The sequence below is a fragment of the Pristiophorus japonicus genome, chromosome 4 (genome assembly GCF_044704955.1).
Source record: "Pristiophorus japonicus isolate sPriJap1 chromosome 4, sPriJap1.hap1, whole genome shotgun sequence".
NCBI classification, from domain to species: Eukaryota; Metazoa; Chordata; class Chondrichthyes; family Pristiophoridae; genus Pristiophorus; species Pristiophorus japonicus.
Window position 1 is genome coordinate 243550723 of NC_091980.1, and position 20313 is coordinate 243571035.

The window sequence follows — 20313 nt, forward strand, 5'->3', positions numbered from 1 at the left end:
GCCACAAGCGGCCACATACGCTGGCCTAAGTTAGTTTGGAGCAACTATTAGCTGTCCAAACTGGCTTAAATGGCTAGTAACGCCCCCTTTTGAAGAAAAAAAACAAAACTAAAAAAAAATCCTAACTTACACTTACACTGGCGCAAATTAAATGTGCAGAATGGGAATTTTTAAGATACTCCAGAAAAATCAAGTTGCTCCAAAAAAAATGGAGCAACTCCTGGGCAAATTAGGGCCCAATGGGTTAGAAATTCGGTTCTCGGCAATAATTGTATTTCTTCGCCCAAATTATCGTTATGGCAATGCTATCACTATGAGGCCGTAAATTTGAACTTCAATTTGCGCAGCGGTAAAAATCGACGTTGTGCGAAGATTCGTGGCGCAAACCGCGAATTTTCTACAACTTTACTCCGAGGCCGATACCGCTGCGAGTTGGGCCTAGGGAGGGGGGAAAACACCAAAAGAAAATTGCAAAAAATAAAAAATCACAAAACATTCACAAGACACTTAACTAGCGAATCACTGCAAAAGAATAAAAAATTAAAACCTTTAACTTACCTTTTTTGCAGGTGCTTCATACCTACCGCTGATCCAAGGGCTGCAACACAGCTTTTTTTTCGTCCTAAATATGGGTGCGCTCAAAGCCAAATTTTTTGGCGAAAGCGATATTTCGAGTCTTGCACGGTGGCGCTCCTCTCTCCAGCGGTATTTGAAAAGCGCTGCCGCAAGACTTGCCCGAATTTCCCGTCACACTGTCTTTCACCAAAAATGGCGAAATATCGCCGAAAAAACGGTCGCAAGGTTGGCGAATTTGCAGTGTGAGGCAACACTGACATTTTGATATATCACATTTAATCTATTTTCTCCATTTCAAATGTAATTGGTCGCACAACTGAATTTAATTTATAATGTACAATAGATGTATGGTCATAAGTTAAAGAGATCATGTAAAAGTTGTAACTTTAATTCTCCTTGATACATAAGTAACATCGAAAAGGATACATGCACCTCACTGGAGTACAGGAAACCATTAGATTTTAATATTTTACATTTCTACCAGTTAAATATTGATTTTGAAAGACAAACTATATTTCTAATGACTCATACCAACCAGCTTGAAGTCTTTAATTATTACAGATGTTGCAGAAATCAGACAGTAGTAAAAACTGGTATATTTGTATCACACTTTCTTGTGTTATTTGTGAAATTTATATTTTTTCTGTCATATTTTAAATCACTCAAGTAAAAATGTACTCGGATTCAGTTGGATCTTGATAACTGTCCAGTTAATTTACCAAGAAATATTGTGTGCTGATCAGGATTATGCTTGAATCAGAATCTAATTCATTGTAATGATTCATTGAATTTCCGTGATCAAATATGGATTTATCCTGATTCTGACGAATTTCAGAATTTCAGTTGACAAGAAAGGATTTCTTTGTAGAATGAACTGGGACCTAGCTTTAATGTAGCTTTAATAACCCATCATGCCAGAATATTTCTGTGATCTGCCCAAGGTCTTTCTCTGTGTGCTGTAGCAATGCACTGCCTGAATTTAATATCCCTCCTGCTGTGTGTTTAGATGAGGAATTTGTCAGTGTATCTTCTAAGTGTTTCCAGTGGAGCATTGTCAATTGCAGTGATGCAAAAGCTGTAAGATTAAAGGGTAGATTTGGAGGTTTTAAATAAAATTATTGATGCATTTTGCTTCTTTAGGTAGAATACACAGACTTGACAGTTTGAAATTGCATGAGCAAGTGTGTCTCATTTGAAAACATTCCAAGTTCAATCTTCAAAAGAAATTTGAAAAGTGAAGCATTATATAATACGGTCAAATCTTTCCAGTCCTTTGTGTACTCTGTGCACAGAAGCACATTTTTGGAATCAGTTATGGAGCAATGTAACACATAGTTATCTTGCTTTAATTTAAGTATTTTTAACTTTGAAATGAGCCTTTGAAATTTGCCTTCAGTATCATTGAAATCAAAAGCAAACTTCAAGGTTCTTGATTAAGAAACCATCGGGAGCTGAATGATGCCATCAAAATCTCAATTTTTACTGTATATGTATATCACCCAAACAATTGTAAATGAGAATGTACTATACTAAATTGAATATACCATGCTATTATGCTGTACTTTGACAATTGGCTTGGAAAATTGATTGAAAAGGCATTGTAAAGCCATGGGTAAATGTACCAGTCAATGTGAAACTGAGCTAAACAAACCTAGAATTTCTTGGGAGTCGGTCAGCTGTGATTTTTTTATTGGTCTCAACTCTCCTGAGCTAAGAGGGGGGAAAAAAGCTACTGCTACCCAGCAATCTGGCTGCCAGTTTGCATATTGAGATGTCAACTGAGGATAACATCAGGATTGGTTGAGATCCTTCCCTCTGATTGAATAGCCTGTTGACACTCTGAGACTGTACACAATAAAGCATTTGAACCACGGTACTCTAGCAGATGGAGAGCTCAGAATGCGATTGTAGTGAAATAGATTGCACAGTTTTATAATGAGTTGTAGCCATACATATGTTGGGAGATCTACCACCTTTACATGCTTTGAATTATGACCATTAAACCTGAGGATTACCTGAAAAGTAACCTAGTCATATGGCAGTCTTCATAGCTTCAGAAAAGGAATAACCTGCCTGACCAGTTTTCTTGAGTAAATAACGTCTGAAGTGCACTGTGTAAAGCCCTGCAACTTGGTGTTCCAAACCCATAAAAAAACATTTGGCAAACTTCCATACTAAAGACTACTAGTTAAGCTCAAAGGATGGGCATTTGGAGTAAATCTTCCAAACAAATTAGAAATCTGGTGAAGGGAGGAAAGTAGGTTCTTGTTAGAGTTCTGTTGGGATGGTGGGAACTACAAAGTGGGAGGCTGCAGGGATTGGTGTTAGAATGCCTACTGTTTCTAATTTATATTGACAACTCTGATTCAAAAACTGAATGCAAACTGGTAAAATCTGCAGATGATACTAAACTCGGAGGGGTAGTTGATTCTGAGGTCCATATGGCTGCTGGTTTGAATCAGTGATGGCTGCATTGACATATACATCACAGCTTCTTGTATCCTGAATGAGTGAATGGTTTATCCATGTGATTGTCTAGAAAGCTGGTGGCTCTAAAATGTACCTTCCATATATTCAAATTAAGATTGTGGTTTATTTTGAAGTTTAATATCGTTGAGCATCATCTGTTTGCCCAGAATTATCCATAGGTACTCGACGCAATCTCTTAACACAAATTACACAGTATGGGTCATCACTAACTAATTTCTTGATGGGGTCCTTCAATCAGCATTAGGCCCACAATTCATATATTTAAGGAGCCTAATGCCTGTTTATACATCTGTCCAGATCACCAAAAAAAGTGCTGCATAAATTTAGTCGTTGGGCCAGCGCCTGTGCAGATTGATGTGCTTTGCATCTGTTTTGCACCCAAAAAATGAGCACAACATATATCAATTTCTACCCCATTAACTACTTTAGTCTGAAGAAATTCTGACTCCATGTGATTGAGGGACCAGATTGTGCGGGAGCATTAGAAACATAGAAACTAGGTGCAGGAGTAGGCCATTCGGCCCTTCGAGCCTGCACCACCATTCAATAAGATCGTAGCTGATCTTTCACCTCAGTACCCCTTTCCTGCTTTCTCTCCATACCCCTTGATCCCTTTAGCCATAAGGGCCACATCTAACTTCCTCTTCAATATATCCAACGAACTGGCATCAACAACTCTCTGTGGTAAGGAACTCCACAGGTTCACCACTCTCTGGGTGAAGAGGTTTCTCCTCATTTCAGTCCTAAATGGCTTACCCCTTATCCTTAGACTGTGTCCCCTGGTTCTGGACTTCCCCAACATCGGGAACATTCTTCCTGCATCTAACCTGTCCAGTCCCGTCAGAATTTTATATGTTTCTATATGAGATCCCCTCTCATACTTCTAAACTCCAGTGAATAAAGGCCCAGTGGATCCAGTCTCTCCTCATATGTCAGCCCAGCCATCCCGGGAATCAGTCTGGTGAACCTTCGCCGCACTCCTTCAATAGCAAGAATGTCCTTCCTCAGATTAGGAGACCAAAACTGAACACAATATTCCAGGTGAGGCCTCACCAAGGCCCTGTACAACTGCAGTAAGACCTCCCTCTTCCTATACTCAAAACCCCTAGCTATGAAAGCCAACATGCCATTTGCCTTCTTCACCGCCTGCTGTACCTGCATGCCAACTTTCAATGACTGATGTACCATGACACCCAGGTCTCATTGCACTCCCCTTTTCCTAATCTGCCGCCATTCAGATAATATTTGGCCTTCGTGTTTTTGCCCCCAAAGTGGATAACCTCACATTTATCCACATTATACTGCATCTGCCATGCATTTGCCCACTCACCTAACCTGTCCAAGTCAACCTGCAGCCTCTTAGCATCCTCTTCGCAGCTCACACCGCCACCCAGTTTAGTGTCATCTGCAAACTTGGAGATATTACATTCAATTCCTTCATCTGAATCATTAATGTATATTGTAAATAGCTGGGGTCCCAGCACTGAGTCCCAGCACTCCACTAGTCACTGCCACCATTCTGAAAAGGACCCGTTTATCCCGACTCTCTGCTTCCTGTCTGCCAACCAGTTCTCTATCCACGTTAGTATAATTACCTCCAATACCATGTGCTTTAATTTTGCACACCAATCTCTTGTGTGGGCCCTTGTCAAAAGCCTTTTGAAAGTCCAAATACACCACATCCACTGGTTCTCCCTTGTCCACTCTACTAGTTACATCCTCAAAAAATTCCAGAAGATTTGTCAAGCATGATTTCCCCTTCATAAATCCATGTTGACTTGGACCGATCCTGTCACTGCTTTCCAAATGCGCTGTTATTTCATTTTTAATATTTGATTCCAACATTTTCCCCACTACTGATGTCAGGCTAACCGGTCTATGATTACCCGCTTTCTCTTTTCCTCCCTTTTTAAAAAGTGATGTTACATTAGCTACCCTCCAGTCCATAGGAACTGATCCAGAGTCGATAGACTGTTGGAAAATGGTCACCAATGCATCCACTATTTCTAGGGCCACTTCCTTAAGTACTCTGAGATGCAGACTATCAGGCCCTGGGGATTTATCGGCCTTTAATCCCATCAATTTCCCTAACACAATTTCCCGTCTAATAAAGATATCCTTCAGTTCCTCTTTCTCACTAGACCCTCGGTCCCCTAGTACTTCTGGAAGTTTATTTGTGTCTTCCTTCGTGAAGACAGAACCAAAGTATGTTCAACTGGTCTGCCATTTCTTTGTTCCCCATTATAAATTCACCTGAATCTGACTACAAGTGTCCTATGTTTGTCTTCACTAATCTTTTTCTCTTCACATATGTATAGAAGCTTTTGCAGTCAGTTTTTATGTTCCCGGCAAGTTTCCTCTCATACTCTATTTTCCCTCTCCGAATTAAACCCTTTGTCCTCCTCTGCTGAATTCTAAATTTCTCCCAGTCATCAGGTTTGCTGCTTTTTCTGGCCTATTTATATGCCTCTTCCTTGGATTTAACACTATCCTTAATTTCCCTTGTTAGCCACAGTTGAGCCCCCTTCCCCAGACAAAGATGTACAATTGTTGAAGTTCATCCATGTGATCTTTAAATGTTTGCCATTGCCTATCCACTGTCAACCCTCTAAGTATCATTTGCCAGTCTATTCCAGCCAATTCACGCCTCATACCATCGAAGTTACCTTTCATTAAGTTCAGGACCCTAGTCTCTGAATTAACTGTGTCACTCTCCATCTTAATAAGGAATTCTACCATATTATGGTTACTCTTCCCCAAGGGGCCTCGCACAACAAGATTGCTAATTAGTCCTTTCTCATTACACATCACCCAGTTTAGGATGGCCAGCCCTCTAGTTGGTTCCTCAACATATTGGTCCAGAAAACCATCCCTAACACACTCAAGGAAATCCTCCTCCATCATATTGCTACCAGTTTGGTTAGCCCAATCCATATGTAGATTAAAGTCGCCCATGATAACTGCCGTACCTTTATTGCACGCATCCCTAATTTCTTGTTTGATGCTGTCCCCAACCTCACTACTACTGTTTGTTGGTCTGTACACAACTCCCACTAGCGTTTTCTGCCCTTTGGTATTCCGCAGCTCCACCCATACAGATTCCACATCATCCAAGCTAATGTCCTTCCTTACTATTGCGTTAATTTCCTCTTTAACCAGCAATGCTACCCCACCTCCTTTTCCTTTCTGTCTATCCTTCCTGAATGTTGAATACCCCTGGATGTTGAGTTCCCAGCCTTGAGGTGCCAGGTTGTGTAATAACTGCTCATTCCAAGAGGGTATGCTTGTAGCGTGAGACTACTTTTAACTCGGTACCCAGGTCATGCAATTGAAAAGGATACAAGTTCCAAATTTAGGAGATGTGGTCAGTTTAAAGAGATTACAGTGAAACGAGAATGTCTGAAATTGTAAAATGGAGCAAAGTGGAGGGTATTGTACTACTACACATTTATTTCCAGTCAGAGGGTAATTAAAAGAGAAATAGAGGTTAAAAAATGTGATCCTAGTATTCCATTAGAACCTTGGAGAAAATGTGCCTCCTCAAAATCAACTTATTTTAGAATCAGCATGTCAAATAGCTAACTCCTCCGCTCCTCACCACCCGCCAATTCCCACCGATTCTCGCCACCCGTGGCCCCCCAGCACTGCGGTTTTTTTTACCGGTTTTTACCGGTTTCCTCGCCGCCTGATGTCACTATCTTGGCGGCCTCAGAAATGTCCGGTTTTCGAACAGCCGGATTCGAGACGTTGTACCTGTACATTGGGTAAATTTCTCTTGAACAATTTCTTCCCAGCTTGTAGTTTAAATTGATTCACCTGTTAGTTATTGAAACAGGGATGATTAAACAAAAAATAGTGTTAGCAGAGCCTGCGCAGACACCAAACCAAGTGATAATTTAATTTAAATTGTTTGCATTTGTAATGTTCTTTTCATTGTAGAAATGTTGGCTCCCCCTAGTGGTTAATATGGAAGCTAATCATTTTAGCTGCTTCTATTAACAAGTGTTTACATCAGCTTGCTGCCTCCTCTGAATATCAGTGCAGAATTATTTTGGAACAGACATGTATTGCAACATTATGTGACTATTTTGTTTCTGAAGGGACTCCTGCACTTTCTACGGATTAGAGTCCAACATGGATTCTACTTTTCATACCATTTTAATTTGAAAAAATAAGAGTCCATGGGATTGGTCCTATATTTACTATTCAATGAGATTGATCCCAGCACATGTCTTCAACATTGAATATGATGTCTTGTTTCATTTTCATGATGCTTTTGTGAAAATGGAATTAAAATGTTCAATGCTGCATCAGCACATATTAGCACAACCAAAATAATAAAATTTTGTCTTCAGGATAATTAAGTTAGAATATTGTTTAAATCAAAGTCTAGGTCATAATTTCCATTGGCTTCCTACTTCTTATATTAATGATCCTTTACCTTTTTTAAAAAAAAACACAAGTAATTCCCCAAGTACAGATTAATGTTCAGATCTGCCACTATTGTTCTTAAACTAGTTCCTGGTGGTACATAAGGCACCTGAGGGATGACCCCCCCTCTCCTTACCACTCTGTTGGGATTTTGCTCAGACTTTGCTCTGTGCCCCTGCTGATGGCACAGCCTAAGTAGCAACTGTTTTATGGAGTTACTGGGATGAACCTTTGTTTTGCTATTGAGACACAATGCCCTGAAGTCTGAACATGCTTCATCATTGTGCCATCATTAAGAATATCTAATGCAAGGATTAATGGACCCACCATAAGAACTGGTGAGAAATGCAAAGAATAAATGTACATAAACTGCTGAAATCATTCTGATTCATGGTCATTTTGATGATCATAGAATCACAAAATGGTTACAGCACGGAAGAAGGCCATTCGGCCTGTCGAGCCCGTGCCGACTCTCAGCTAGTCCCACTCCCCTGCCCTTTCCCCATAGCCCTGCAATTTTTTTTCCTTCAGATATTTATCTAACTCCCCTTTGAACGATAACTTTGAGTCTGCCTCCACCACTCTTTCAGGCAGTGCATTCCAGAACCCAACCACTTGCTGCGTAAAAATGTTTTTTCTTATATTGTCTTTGGTTCTTTTGCCAATCACCGTAAATGATCTGAGAAAATTCAAAATTTTATTGGGTTAAACTATAAAATGGAATCAAAGAATATCTGAAAACAGGACTCCTGGATATTGTGAATTTGTGAGTTAACAATAAATTAAAAATTAGACATAGGATATATGCTTTGAAAACTCTCCATAGTTTTAATATACGTAAAGAAGTTTGTTAGCACTGCAGTACTAATGTCGATATTTTGTTGCATTGAGTTTATGAACACTCGCTTCTATATTATAGATTCTGGATGACATATTTCAAAAACTAGATCAAGATGGATTAATGCGTCTTGAAGATTTCCTTTACGGCATCTTTAGAAAATCAACGCCTTCGTCCACTCCTTACAGGCAATTGAAGAGGCATCATTCCCAGCAGGTAATTGAGGCTCAAACAATTCGATGGTGTTGCAGTGGTTTCACTAAATGCATTCTGTTGTAGGGACTTTCCAGTTGGTACATTTTTTATTAAACTTTAATCTAAAATGTCAGAAGAAGATCACCTTGTCATTCTATACTTTTTCAGTATTTGTGTTCATTGCTGGTAATTTCAGGAATTTCTATAATTTATGGGGAGACGAGAATTAGGGGGCACAACCTCAAAATACGGGGAAGCCAATTTAAAACCGAGTTGAGAAGGAATTTCTTCTCCCAGAGGGTTGTGAATCTGTGGAATTCTCTGCCCAAGGAAGCAGTTGAGGCTAGCTCATTGAATGTATTCAAGTCACAGGTAAATAGATTTTTAACCAATAAGGGAATTAAGGGTTACGGGGAGCGGGCGGGTAAGTGGAGCTGAGTCCACGGCCAGATCAGTCATGATCTTGTTGAATGGCGGAGCAGGCTCGAGGGGCTAGATGGCCAACTCCTGTTCCTAATTCTTATGTTCTTATAATTTTGGTTGGCTGATTTTGACCTAAAGTGCTGGAGAATGCTGAATGTTATGTATGACTAATCCTTCCTCTTTCAGCTCAGTTTTAATGTTACCAATGATTTTATATTGAATCATTCAGAAGTTTAACAAATGGTGACTAAATGTACAAATGTGCTCTTTTACGCCCCTTCTCTTCTTCAGCGTCACTTGCAGCCCATTTGTACCATCCAAATGGCATCATAGCCTAGTTGGTCCTCCTCCAGCATGCATTTTCCAACAGGAAGCAAGGCTGTTCATTTCCTACCCATTTTCTAGGCCCACAAATAGCTGTTCCCACTGCTACTGTGCCTGACATTATTTAACTTGATAGAACCTGGGCATTTCTTGATTTCTATTGCTGGGTACCACATCAAATGGTGTGTTTAATCATCGAGACATCAGGGAAGCCCAGCCTCAGGTTTTACGCTCCCTTTTCATGGAAGCACCTTCACTCACTCTTAGCTTCCACTAGAGACACAGGGTAGATTTTGGGGTTTTCATTTTACCAATTTCCCCGGGTTCAGCATCTCCGACCACTTCCGAAGCCAAGCCCCATCCATCTTGTAGCTCAGAGTGTGAGTGTGCCTGTACCTGCTCAAATATATAGATCATTATTAGTGAGCCCATGGATTGAACAGAGAAATGGAGGATGAAGAAGGAGGAGGATGGGGAGGGGAAAAGGGATAGAGGAGGAGTATGGGAGAAGGGAGATTGAGAACAAGGGCAGGGAAAATATTTAAGCATGGAGAAGCACGGGGGAAGAGGATGGTGAACTATGCGTCCCTAAACCCTGGCCCCAATTTCTTTCTCATGGGAGTGGGGGTGGGGGAGGGGGGGCCGGTAGAATTCAGGTGAGCTAAACCTTCCCTCTCCCAGGCCCTGATAATCTCTGTGGTGAGGAACTAGTGAGCTAACAGGAAATGACACTCATGGATGAGTGAGAGGGTTTGATGGGTTAAACCTTGATTTTCCTCCCTCCCCTGCTCAGTGTGAGGATGTGGGGTTATGGTGAGCTCAACCTTTCCTTCCCCGTCACTGAAATTCCTGGCAGTGGGAGGGGAAGGGAGGAACTGTGGAGCTAAACATTTGTTTCATTTATGCATGACAATTCCTAGCAGTGGGTGGGATGAACTGCATCATTTGTCCCCGCTCCCCAGATCTAGCCTTTTGTCTGACGGGGTGGGGAGGGGCAGCTGGGGGTCTGCACCTTCACATCCTTGTGATCTCCATGGTAAGAGGAGCAGGTGATGGGACCTATGGCCCCAAGTTTCCACATGATTTGCTCCTGATTTTTAGGAGCAATTGGTGGAGAACGGACTATCTTAGAAATCGCAATTCTCCACATTTTTTTTTCTGCAGTTCTAGTCAGGTAGAACAGTTTCACTTTGGAACAGAATTTTTTCTTCAAAAGGGGGTGTGTCCGGCCACTGACGCCTGATTTCAAAGTTTCCACAGTGAAAACGTACTCCAAACTAACTTAGAATGGAGCAAGTGAAGATTTTTGTAGAACTGAAAAAACCTGTTCTACACATTAAAAAATCAGGCGCAGGTTACAAATTAGGCGTCCGGAAGGAGGAGGGGGGGGAAGGGAAGCCATTAAATTCTACAATAAATCCTTATTTATACTTATACAAATATTATACAAATAAATCCAACCTGAATAAACATTTATAAGCAAAGAAAAGATTAAATAAACCATCTTCCTACCTGTGTGAAAGTGCTTCAGGCAGGTTCAGTCAGCTCAGCGGTGTGGCGTCGTTCCCACGAACAGGAGGGAGGGAGGGGCAGGCAGGCAGTAAGCAGGCATTTGTGCAGCCTTCCATTTGAGGTGGAAGCCTTAAAGTCAGCTCAGCGGTGTGGCGTCGTTCCCACGAACGGGAGGCAGGGGGGGGGAGGCAGGGAGGAGGAGACAGCCGTTCCTGACGGCAGGGGGGGAGAGGAGGCAGTGAGTAGGCTGCAGGACGCCTCAGAAGTTGAGGCAGCCATTCCCGACGGCAGGGGGGGAGGCTGTCGGGAAACGGCTGCCTCAACTTCTGAGGCTTCCTGCAGCCTTCTCACTGCTGCAAGAAGCCTCAGTGCTGATCATGGAAGGGCAATGTGCTTTTATTAAAAAATGTTAAAAATTAAACAGCTACAAAGAACTACAAAAATGGCCGAGTGCCAATGTTTCCTTCACACTGCGCGTGCGCGAACGCTCCAACGCGCACGCGCAGCGTTGCCGGCAGGAAAAAAACTAATTTAAATGGTACCCGCCCCCTCCCACTTACAAAATCGGTGCGAGTGTAGGCTCCGCCCCCCTGGGCGCCGCACCAAGCTGCCATGGAGCTGCAGGGTGCTCCAGAATCGCGCGGTTTTTTTCAGGCGCGGTTTTCGGCGCGAAAAACGGGCGCCCAGCTCGGAGGGGCGCCCGTTTTGTAGCGTGTGGAAACTTGGGGCCTATATTTCTGCTCCTTTCTGGGGATTCGCACTCAAAGGGCTGAATTTGAGGGGTTTTACCATGTTTTGACCCGCTGTGGCGAAAACCCAGTCGCAAAGCCCGGGCGAGATCCTCGGCTCCTTGTTTGTGGCGACGATGGGACGTACCGTCGGGGAGAGCTGCGCCGGACGTGTAACGACGCGGATTGCATTACCGTCTGAGATTCGGCACTCACCCAACCCGTACACCGCACCCAGAATGGCGACAAGTAAAACCTGTCAGTGCAACCCTGCCAGCAGCGTTAAGTTAGAAAACGTGCAAAAATGATGTTAAAGTTTTTATTTTTTCGGTTTTTTGCAGCTATTTATTAGCTAAGGGTCTTGGTAATGTTTTTTGAATGTTTTTTTGAATTTTTTCCCCCTTCCCAAGGCCTCTCTCGTAGTGCAAACGACCCCGCACTAAAGTTGACGAAACTCATGTTTTGCAATAATTGTGCAACGCCTCCCTTCCCTGGCACAGACCCCAAAGGCCGAAAGTTCGGCTTAAAATCAGTAACACAGCGAAAACGGTAATTTTCACATATCGCTATAGTTTTCGCCCAAAACCCGAAAATCCAGCCCAGTGTATGATGGGGCTCCAGTATACTTTAGAGTGCTGGAACCCCAGCATTCTTTACCATACAGGACAGGGCTGTAGCCTAGCAAATATTTATTTCAGAGATGCCAGTGGATCAATGTAATTCAATATGTCCAAATCTAGGACTTAGTGAGGAAGAATTAGCCTAGCTCGGGAGATGTGCTTTGTCTCTAAATTCACGTTCAAATAAGAATGCAATGTCATTATATTTTTCTTCCTCTGTTCATGTGTTAGCCATTTGATGAAAGTGGACGGCGCACTGCTACCCCATCTGCCATGACTAGCACTATTGGTCTTCGTCTGTTTTCATGTTTGGATGATGGGACAGGTTACACCTCAGCAGATCAGATCTTGGATACCTGGCAAGATGAAGGAATTGAAAATGGCCTTGAAATTCTAAAGGTATGACAAACAAATTAAAGTCTTTGTGTGAAAAATGTGCTTAAATGTACTCACTCACTCACTCACATTTTATTGCGATTGCTGTGAACAAAGATCTCAAGTGTGAGTGTGAGGTGTCTCCTATTAATGGTGGTTGTGTTGGAACAATTCTACATGATGGTTAACATAAATGATTACTGTTTTCAGACCTTGGATTTTGCCCTGTATGGGAAGGTCAATCTGACAGAACTTACCCTGGCTTTGGAGAACGAGCTCTTGATAACAAAGAATGGAATCCACCAAGCTGTTCTGGCCAGCTTTAAAAATGAGATTAGACATTTAATGTAAGTCAATTGTTTCCTTTTTTTAGTTAAAATGAGAGAACTAAAGAATTCTTGCAGACTTCTTTCACATATGTCTGCACATTTCCTAGTTCATGTGCTACTCGATGGACACTGATCGTTTTGGTGTCTTTGTGCTTTTAGCCGAGCCAGTTTCTAAAACTCAATAAAGGTGAACATAATATTAATTCCTTTATTTTATTTTTGCATTCAGTGGAATTTTTTTTTTAAGGCTCAGATCTTTATCCAGTGGTCTTGTGGTTTATAAATTAGTATTTATGCAGTAGTTTGGAAATGGGAGAAAAAGCTAAAAGTTGACAATGATATTTTGTGTTGCATTAATTAGGGATATCAATTTATTTTTTAAAGTACTTTAAGGTATCATTCTCAAAGTTAGAAAGTGAGATGTCCATACCATTATCTTTGGAAATGGCCTTGTATGACAACACAATGTTTCCCTCCAGTGACATGGTGAATAGGAACAGTGGATGAGGGCAACACTTCCCATTTGTGAATAGGACTCCATAATGCAACATAAGGGGAAGGTCTACACAAAATGTCTGCTTCCAGACTCCCTATAAACAAGAAGTGCAAGATATGAACAAAGTGCAACAATACGTGTACAAATATATCCCTTTGTAACACTGAGGGATCACAGAGCAATTCAGTAAAATCTACTTTCCGTTTAATTATAAAAAATGAAATAAACTATGTGCAGAAGACCCCATTAATTCCTTGAAATCATTACTCATTTCTGTAATGATTCGTGTATCAAACTTCGATCATTTTAGTTGAGTATATTGTGATAAACTGACTGCCATGAAAAACAATCATTTCTTCTTTTAGGGAGCGAGTTGATCAGGTTTTAAGAGAAAAAGAAAAACTCCGAATGGACTTAGAAAAAGCAGAAAAATTGAAAAATTTGATGGCCTCTGAAGTGGATGATCGCCATGCTGCTATAGAACATCTCAATGAATGCAATCTCCGGTACTTGACATCTTTTGTGACTGGCATGTGCACAAGAGTCTTGATATTTTTTCCCTCAAAGATTTAGCAATAATTTTTTACATTTTTTTATGAATCCGTCATAATTATGTTATTGGAGTAGCTGGGCACTTCCTTGCAAGTGGAGAGGGGTGACCACAGGAAGAATACCTCCAGTTACTGCCATTCTCTTTGTGCCTGACATAAGTAAAGTATTAGCAGAAGCCGAGATTCAGGAGTCCTTTTCCTCCATTCTGGGGGAAATTTTCTCCAATTAGACTATAGCTTTAAAGGCATAGCTCATCTTAAAGAAAGCTGTAGGATAATATATTGAGCACTACATGGTATAACACTCTTGTCCTTCTAACATAGCATATCATTCAACTTGCAATGCAACAGGTTTATGATGTTATGTGATCCCCATGGTTTGGAGTAATTACAATTACTCCAAATAATCTGTATTAACTATTGTAAGTAAATATATCAGTTATGGTAGTTTGTAAAATATAGTTTGTGTTTAAGATGAGCCAGTCTTATGTATTCCGATAGCACATCAGAAGACTGTGTTAAATCCAGTAAAATGAATCCAAGATGACGACTTATCCTTAGGATATGTGTTTCTACAAAGGCATATTACAGAACACAGCCCAATTTCTGTGTCAAAGAGGCCAAGTTCATTTAGAAAAACCACTGTTGGACCTTTCAATGAGAAAGCAGTTCTGTAAAAATCCCCCAAATTATAATACCTGCCCTCATTGGTTCAAATTGCGACTTATCAGATGAGTCACCAGATGATGTTCTGCACTGCTACAGAATGCTCCCTGTATTTTTTATATATCTGTAAGAGCGAGGAAAAGAAAAATCTGATTGGAGCAGCACTAAACAGAATCTTGTTGAAAAATTCTTATAGTGGCAATGATGGGAACCAGCCACTACACAGATCATTGAAGTGGATAATGCACTGGCAGGTGGTATTGTGGGGAGGTGTAAAACATAAATATGGAGTAAGTCTGTTTTTAAAAATGTGCCACTTTTGATGCAAAGCTTTACCCTAGCTAGTTCAAAAGTTCAGAATGAAAAGAAATTTGATTTTCTGATGAGTTTTACCATATACTTGAAAATGTTATGGTAAATCTTAAATCCCACTTTTTCTCTTGTTAACTGACCATTATAATTAGTTCTCTGAGCTGTGTGCTCTGATCTATTTGCAAGTTGTCTGTAAATGTTCTGCTGTTTTAAAACTAAACCAGCACATAAGCAGAGTGCCATTGTTCATACTGTTGTGCTCTTTGTTGTTCAGCAAGCTGGAGCAAGAATACAGGAACCGTCTTGCTGCTTTGAAGGCAGACCTAACCAAAGAAAAAGACCAGATTTTCCATCAGGCCAGTAAGCAAAGAACAGAACTTGAGAAAGAGATTGAGAAAGTGAAAGCAGAGGATGGATACCTCAGGGACCGACTTGCACTGTCTTTGAAGGTGAAAATTCCCTTTTTAATTTATAATTCCTAAGCGGCTATTCACCAAAAAAGAGATACTGCTTAGAATGGTTAGGTTCATATTTCAGAGCTTCAGGCCATATGTCAAAGAACTCCCTTTCAGCTGAAATAAATAGCTGAGCATTACCGTTGGAACTGGAATTGTGATGAAATACTGAGAAGCATTGATTACACATAGATAACTCTTTCCTCATATGCATACAACAGATTCCTTACTGCACATCTTTACTGCTTGTGAAACAAAAATGAACACTGATGGCCTGCTGTAGTCTTCCTACACTCAGTTGATGTACAGCGAATAATGCAAAGTGCAGAGGTGTTTGCAGTAAATTTAGAATTGTACACACTTCGTCCAAATGCAGTTCCTCACCCTCCTCTGTATACCAGGGCCTGTGTGAGTGTGAAGCCACACACTCTAGATTCTACTGGAGCTCTGCTTAAGGAAGGAAGAGCTGGTCCTGATCCCTTGCCGTGGCAAATCAGCTGATTTGTCACTAGGAGTAGATAAAGTATAAACATTTGCACGCGTATGCCTAGGCCAGCAATGCAATGATAACTATAGTGTATGCAAACATTTTAAAGTGCCACACATATCTGAACATCCACATGAATCACTCCTGCTTTAAAGTTAATTTAATATTTCCTGCACACATAAATCAAAAGAAGAACCTCATTTTTGCCACCTGAACCTTGTTTCTACTTCACGTTTGAAAGTGCGAATGGGAATGCTGAATATCTTACACAAAGCTAACTCTGTCTCTTGTTTTGCATTATTCCCAGTGGTGACTGGTGTGCAACGGTCACCACACGTTAAAAATAATCCACACACAGGCATCTTCCACCCTCTCAATTGGAGTTCAGGACTCGAATATCGGGTCCCTCACTGAAACATCTGTGAACTCATGTGGAAGCAAGTCATCCTCGTTCGAGGGACCACCTATGATGATGATGATTCCCAGTTTTACAAAGATGTTCTTTCCAAAATTGCACTTAAACCTCAACAAATTCTGAGATTGTTCAAACGTCTTTTCATGTCTTAAAGGAAAACAGTCGGCTGGAAAAAGAACTTTTAGAAAATTCAGAGAAGCTGTTTGAGTTTGAGAACCTAGCAAAGAAGCTACAAAATAATTTGGACACTTTTTTGAAAGAGAAGGTAATGCATGTGATTTACCTGGGCCTGGCTCACGCTTACATATTGTGTGATACCAGAAGGTTGCGTCTACTGCAGCCTTCAGTTAAAATTTTGTTTTTTGGAAAGGGAAATGTTAGCCTTTTGTGAATAAACAGGTTAACTTTTCTCTGGACAATATAATTAAATGGAACTTGCATTGAAGATTTAGATTTATAATAGTTGTGTGAATATATTCAACAAAAATGGAAACGTTGTTGAGACTACAGTAATCATTCAGATCAATCGGAAAAATGTTTTGTTTTTGAAGTAGATTTGCTGGTCCTGTTGTTCTTACAGTCTCAACACTGCTTACATTTTTTTTTTATAATGGATGATATAACACGTGGGTCAGTGAAAGCTGCTGACTGGATCCACTGCACACATACAAATGGATAAATTCAAAATAAAATTTTAAGTACTGGAAATAATTTGTTCCCATTTATTGTTAACAGTTTGGAGACCTTGATCCAACAAGTGCTGAGTTCTTCTTGCATGAGGAAAAATTTACACAGATCAGAAAGGAATATGAGCAGCAATGTAGGGTAAGTAAACTAGGGATCACACTTAATGTAATGTAGAAAGCAGGACTTGGCTACAAGTGTTTCTATTCCATCATTGTACAGTTTGTGTGTGATCATCTGTGCTAGATTCTGCAGGTAAATGCCCCACTTCCCTGGCAATAGGCATGAAGCTTTCATGTTATGGTAGTTCACTGTGCATCCTTTATTTACTGATACCCACCTAATAAGTTAAGGATTGGAACCGGTGACCTTAGCTTTGGCTCATGTCCCTCTACAGAATACTCAGACAGCAGTGAAACACTGATACAAAAATGTGCACGCCTCCATCAGATCAGTTATTGAGGACATCATAGGCATGCAAAAGCAGAGATTCCAGTGCCTGAATGGGCCATTGGGTGCCCTCCCATGCAACCAGGCCACAGTATCCAGGATAATACTGGTCAGCCACATTCTCTATAACCTCACAATTCAAGGAGGCATCCACATGGAGCAACTTGCTGATGAGCAGCAAGAGGACATCTGAAGAATGTGAGGAGCCAGAGGATATAGGAGTGCAAACACCTTAGATAGCTGCAAGAGTCATTTGACAGACCCTGATAGAGGACTTTCGCCTAATCACCTCATGCACGCTCCCCATTGCCATGTCAACCTGCATCTTGCACATGCCGTAGAGTAAATTACAACCCTCAACATTTGCGCTGCCATTGTATTTATCTGCCAGGTTGATCACTCGGGCTAGACAGTTGGGAGTATGAGTGCGGTTGCAAGTTATTTGGGATAGAGTTTTTTCCAGTGGCAGATGCAGAAATAAGTGCAGCTGAAAGAGGGTAACAGGATATGGTAGCGAGTGAAGCAAGGAAGTAAACAAAGTAAATGAGTTGACGGCACAAATCATTACAAATGGGTATGATTTGGTGGCCATTACAAAAACGTGGTTGCAGGGTGGCCAAGACTGGGAATTGAACATACAGGGGTATCTGACAATTCGGAAAGATAGGCAGGAAGGGAAGGGAGGTGGGGTAGCTCTGTTAATAAAGGATGATATCAGGGCAGTTGTGAGAGATGGTATTGTCTCTAATGAACAAAATGTTGAATCATTGTGGATGGAGATTAGAGATAGTAAGGGGAAAAAATCACTGGTGGGTATAGTTTATAGGCCCCCAAATAATAACTTCACGGTGGGGCAGGCAATAATCAAGGGAATAATGGAGGCATGTGAAAAAGGAACGGCAGTAATCATGGGGGATTTTAACCTACATATCGATTGGTCAAATCAAATCGCACGGGGTAGCCTTGAGGAGGAATTCATAGAATGCATACGGGATTGTTTCTGAGAACAGTATGTTACAGAACCTACAAGGGAGCAAGCTATCTTAGATCTGGTCCTGTGTAATGAGACAGGAATAATAAATGATCTCCTAGTAAAAGATCCTCTCGGAATGAGTGATCACAGTATGGTTGAATTTATAATACAGATTGAGGTTGAGGAAGTAGTGTCTCAAACGAGCGTACTATACTTAAACAAAGGGGACTACAGTGGGATGAGGGCAGAGTTGGCTAAAGTAGACTGGGAACACAGACTAAACGGTGGCACAATTGAGGAACAGTGGAGGACTTTTAAGGAGCTCTTTCATAGTGCTCAACAAAAATATATTCCAGTGAAAAAGAAGGGCGGTAAGAGAAGGGATAACCAGCCGTGGATAACTAAGGAAATAAAGGAGAGTATCAAATTAAAAACCAATGCGTATAAGGTGTCCAAGGTTAGTGGGAAACTAGAAGATTGGGAAAATTTTAAGTGACAGCAAAGAATGACTAAGAAAGCAATAAAGAAAGGAAAGATTGATTACGAAAATAAACTTAGGCAAAACATAAAAACAGATAGTAAAAGCTTTTACCGATATATAAAACGGAAAAGAGTGACTAAAGTAAATGTTGGTCCCTTAGAAGATGAGAAGGGGGATATAATCATGGGAAATGTGGAAATGGCTGAGACTTTAAACAATTATTTTGCTTCGGTCTTCACAGTGGAAGACACAAAAACCATGCCAAAAATTGCTGGTTACGGGAATGTGGGAAGGGAGGACCTTGAGACAATCACTATCACTAGGGGGGTAGTGCTGGACAGGCTAATGGGACTCAAGGTAGACAAGTCCCCTGGTCCTGATGAAATGCATCCCAGGGTATTAAAAGAGATGGCGGAAGTTATAGCAGATGCATTCGTTATAATCTACCAAAATTCTCTGGACTCTGGGGAGGTACCAGCGGATTGGAAAGCAGCTAATGTAACGCCTCTGTTTAAAAAAGGGGGCAGACAAAAGGCAGGTAACTATAGGCCGGTTAGTTTAACATCTGTAGTGGAGAAAATGCGTGAAGCTATCATTGAGGAAGAAATAGCGGGACATCTAGCTAGGAATAGTGCAATCAAGCAGACGGAACATGGATTCATGAAGGGGAAATCTTGTTTAATTAATTTACTGGAATTCTTTGAGGATATAACGAGCATGGTGGATAGTGGTGTAGTGGTGTACCGATGGATGTGATGTATTTAGATTTCCAAAAGGCATTTGATAAGGTGCCACACAAAAGGTTACTGCAGAAGATAAAGGTACGCAGAATCAGAGGAAATGAATTAGCATGGATCGAGAATTGGCTGGCTAACAGAAAGCAGAGAGTCGGAATAAATGGGTCCTTTTCGGGTTGGAAATCGGTGGTTAGTGGTGTGCCACAGGGATCGGTGCTGGGACCACAACTGTATACAATGTACATAGATGACCTGGAAGAGGGGACAGAGTGTAGTGTAACAAAATTTGCAGATGACACAAAGATTAGTGGGAAAGCGGGTTGTGTAGAGAGGCTGCAAAGAGATTTAGATAGGTTAAGTGAAGGAGCTAAGGTTTGGCAGATGGAATACAATGTCGGAAAATGTGAGGTCATCCACCTTGGCAAAAAAAACAGTAAAAGGGAATATTATTTGAATGGGGAGAAATTACAACATGCTGCGGTGCAGAGGGACGTGGGGGTCCTTGTGCATGAATCCCAAAAAGTTAGTTTGCAGGTGCAGCAGGTAATCAGAAAGGCGAATGGAATGTTGGCCTTCATTGCGAGAGGGATGGAGTACAAAAGCAGGGAGGTCCTGTTGAAACTGTACAGGGTATTGGTGAGGCCACACCTGGAGTACTGCGTGCAGTTTTGGTCACCTTACTTAAGGAAGGATATACTAGCCTTGGAGGGGGTACAGAGACGATTCACTAGGCTGATTCCGGAGTTGAGGGGATTACCTTATGAT

General features: G+C 41.2%; 1 protein-coding gene across 2 annotated transcripts in view; it reads left to right on the forward strand.

The window, feature by feature from the left end:
- nin (ninein (GSK3B interacting protein)) overlaps nt 1-20313 on the forward strand; it is a 189226-nt gene that overhangs the window by 115268 nt on the left and 53645 nt on the right. For both annotated transcript variants that reach the window (XM_070879230.1, XM_070879231.1), the window contains exons 7-13: nt 8417-8551; nt 12369-12536; nt 12723-12859; nt 13703-13843; nt 15141-15315; nt 16378-16488; nt 16959-17048. In XM_070879230.1, coding sequence (XP_070735331.1) covers nt 8417-8551; nt 12369-12536; nt 12723-12859; nt 13703-13843; nt 15141-15315; nt 16378-16488; nt 16959-17048 — 957 coding nt within the window. The remainder of the gene's footprint in view (nt 1-8416; nt 8552-12368; nt 12537-12722; nt 12860-13702; nt 13844-15140; nt 15316-16377; nt 16489-16958; nt 17049-20313) is intronic.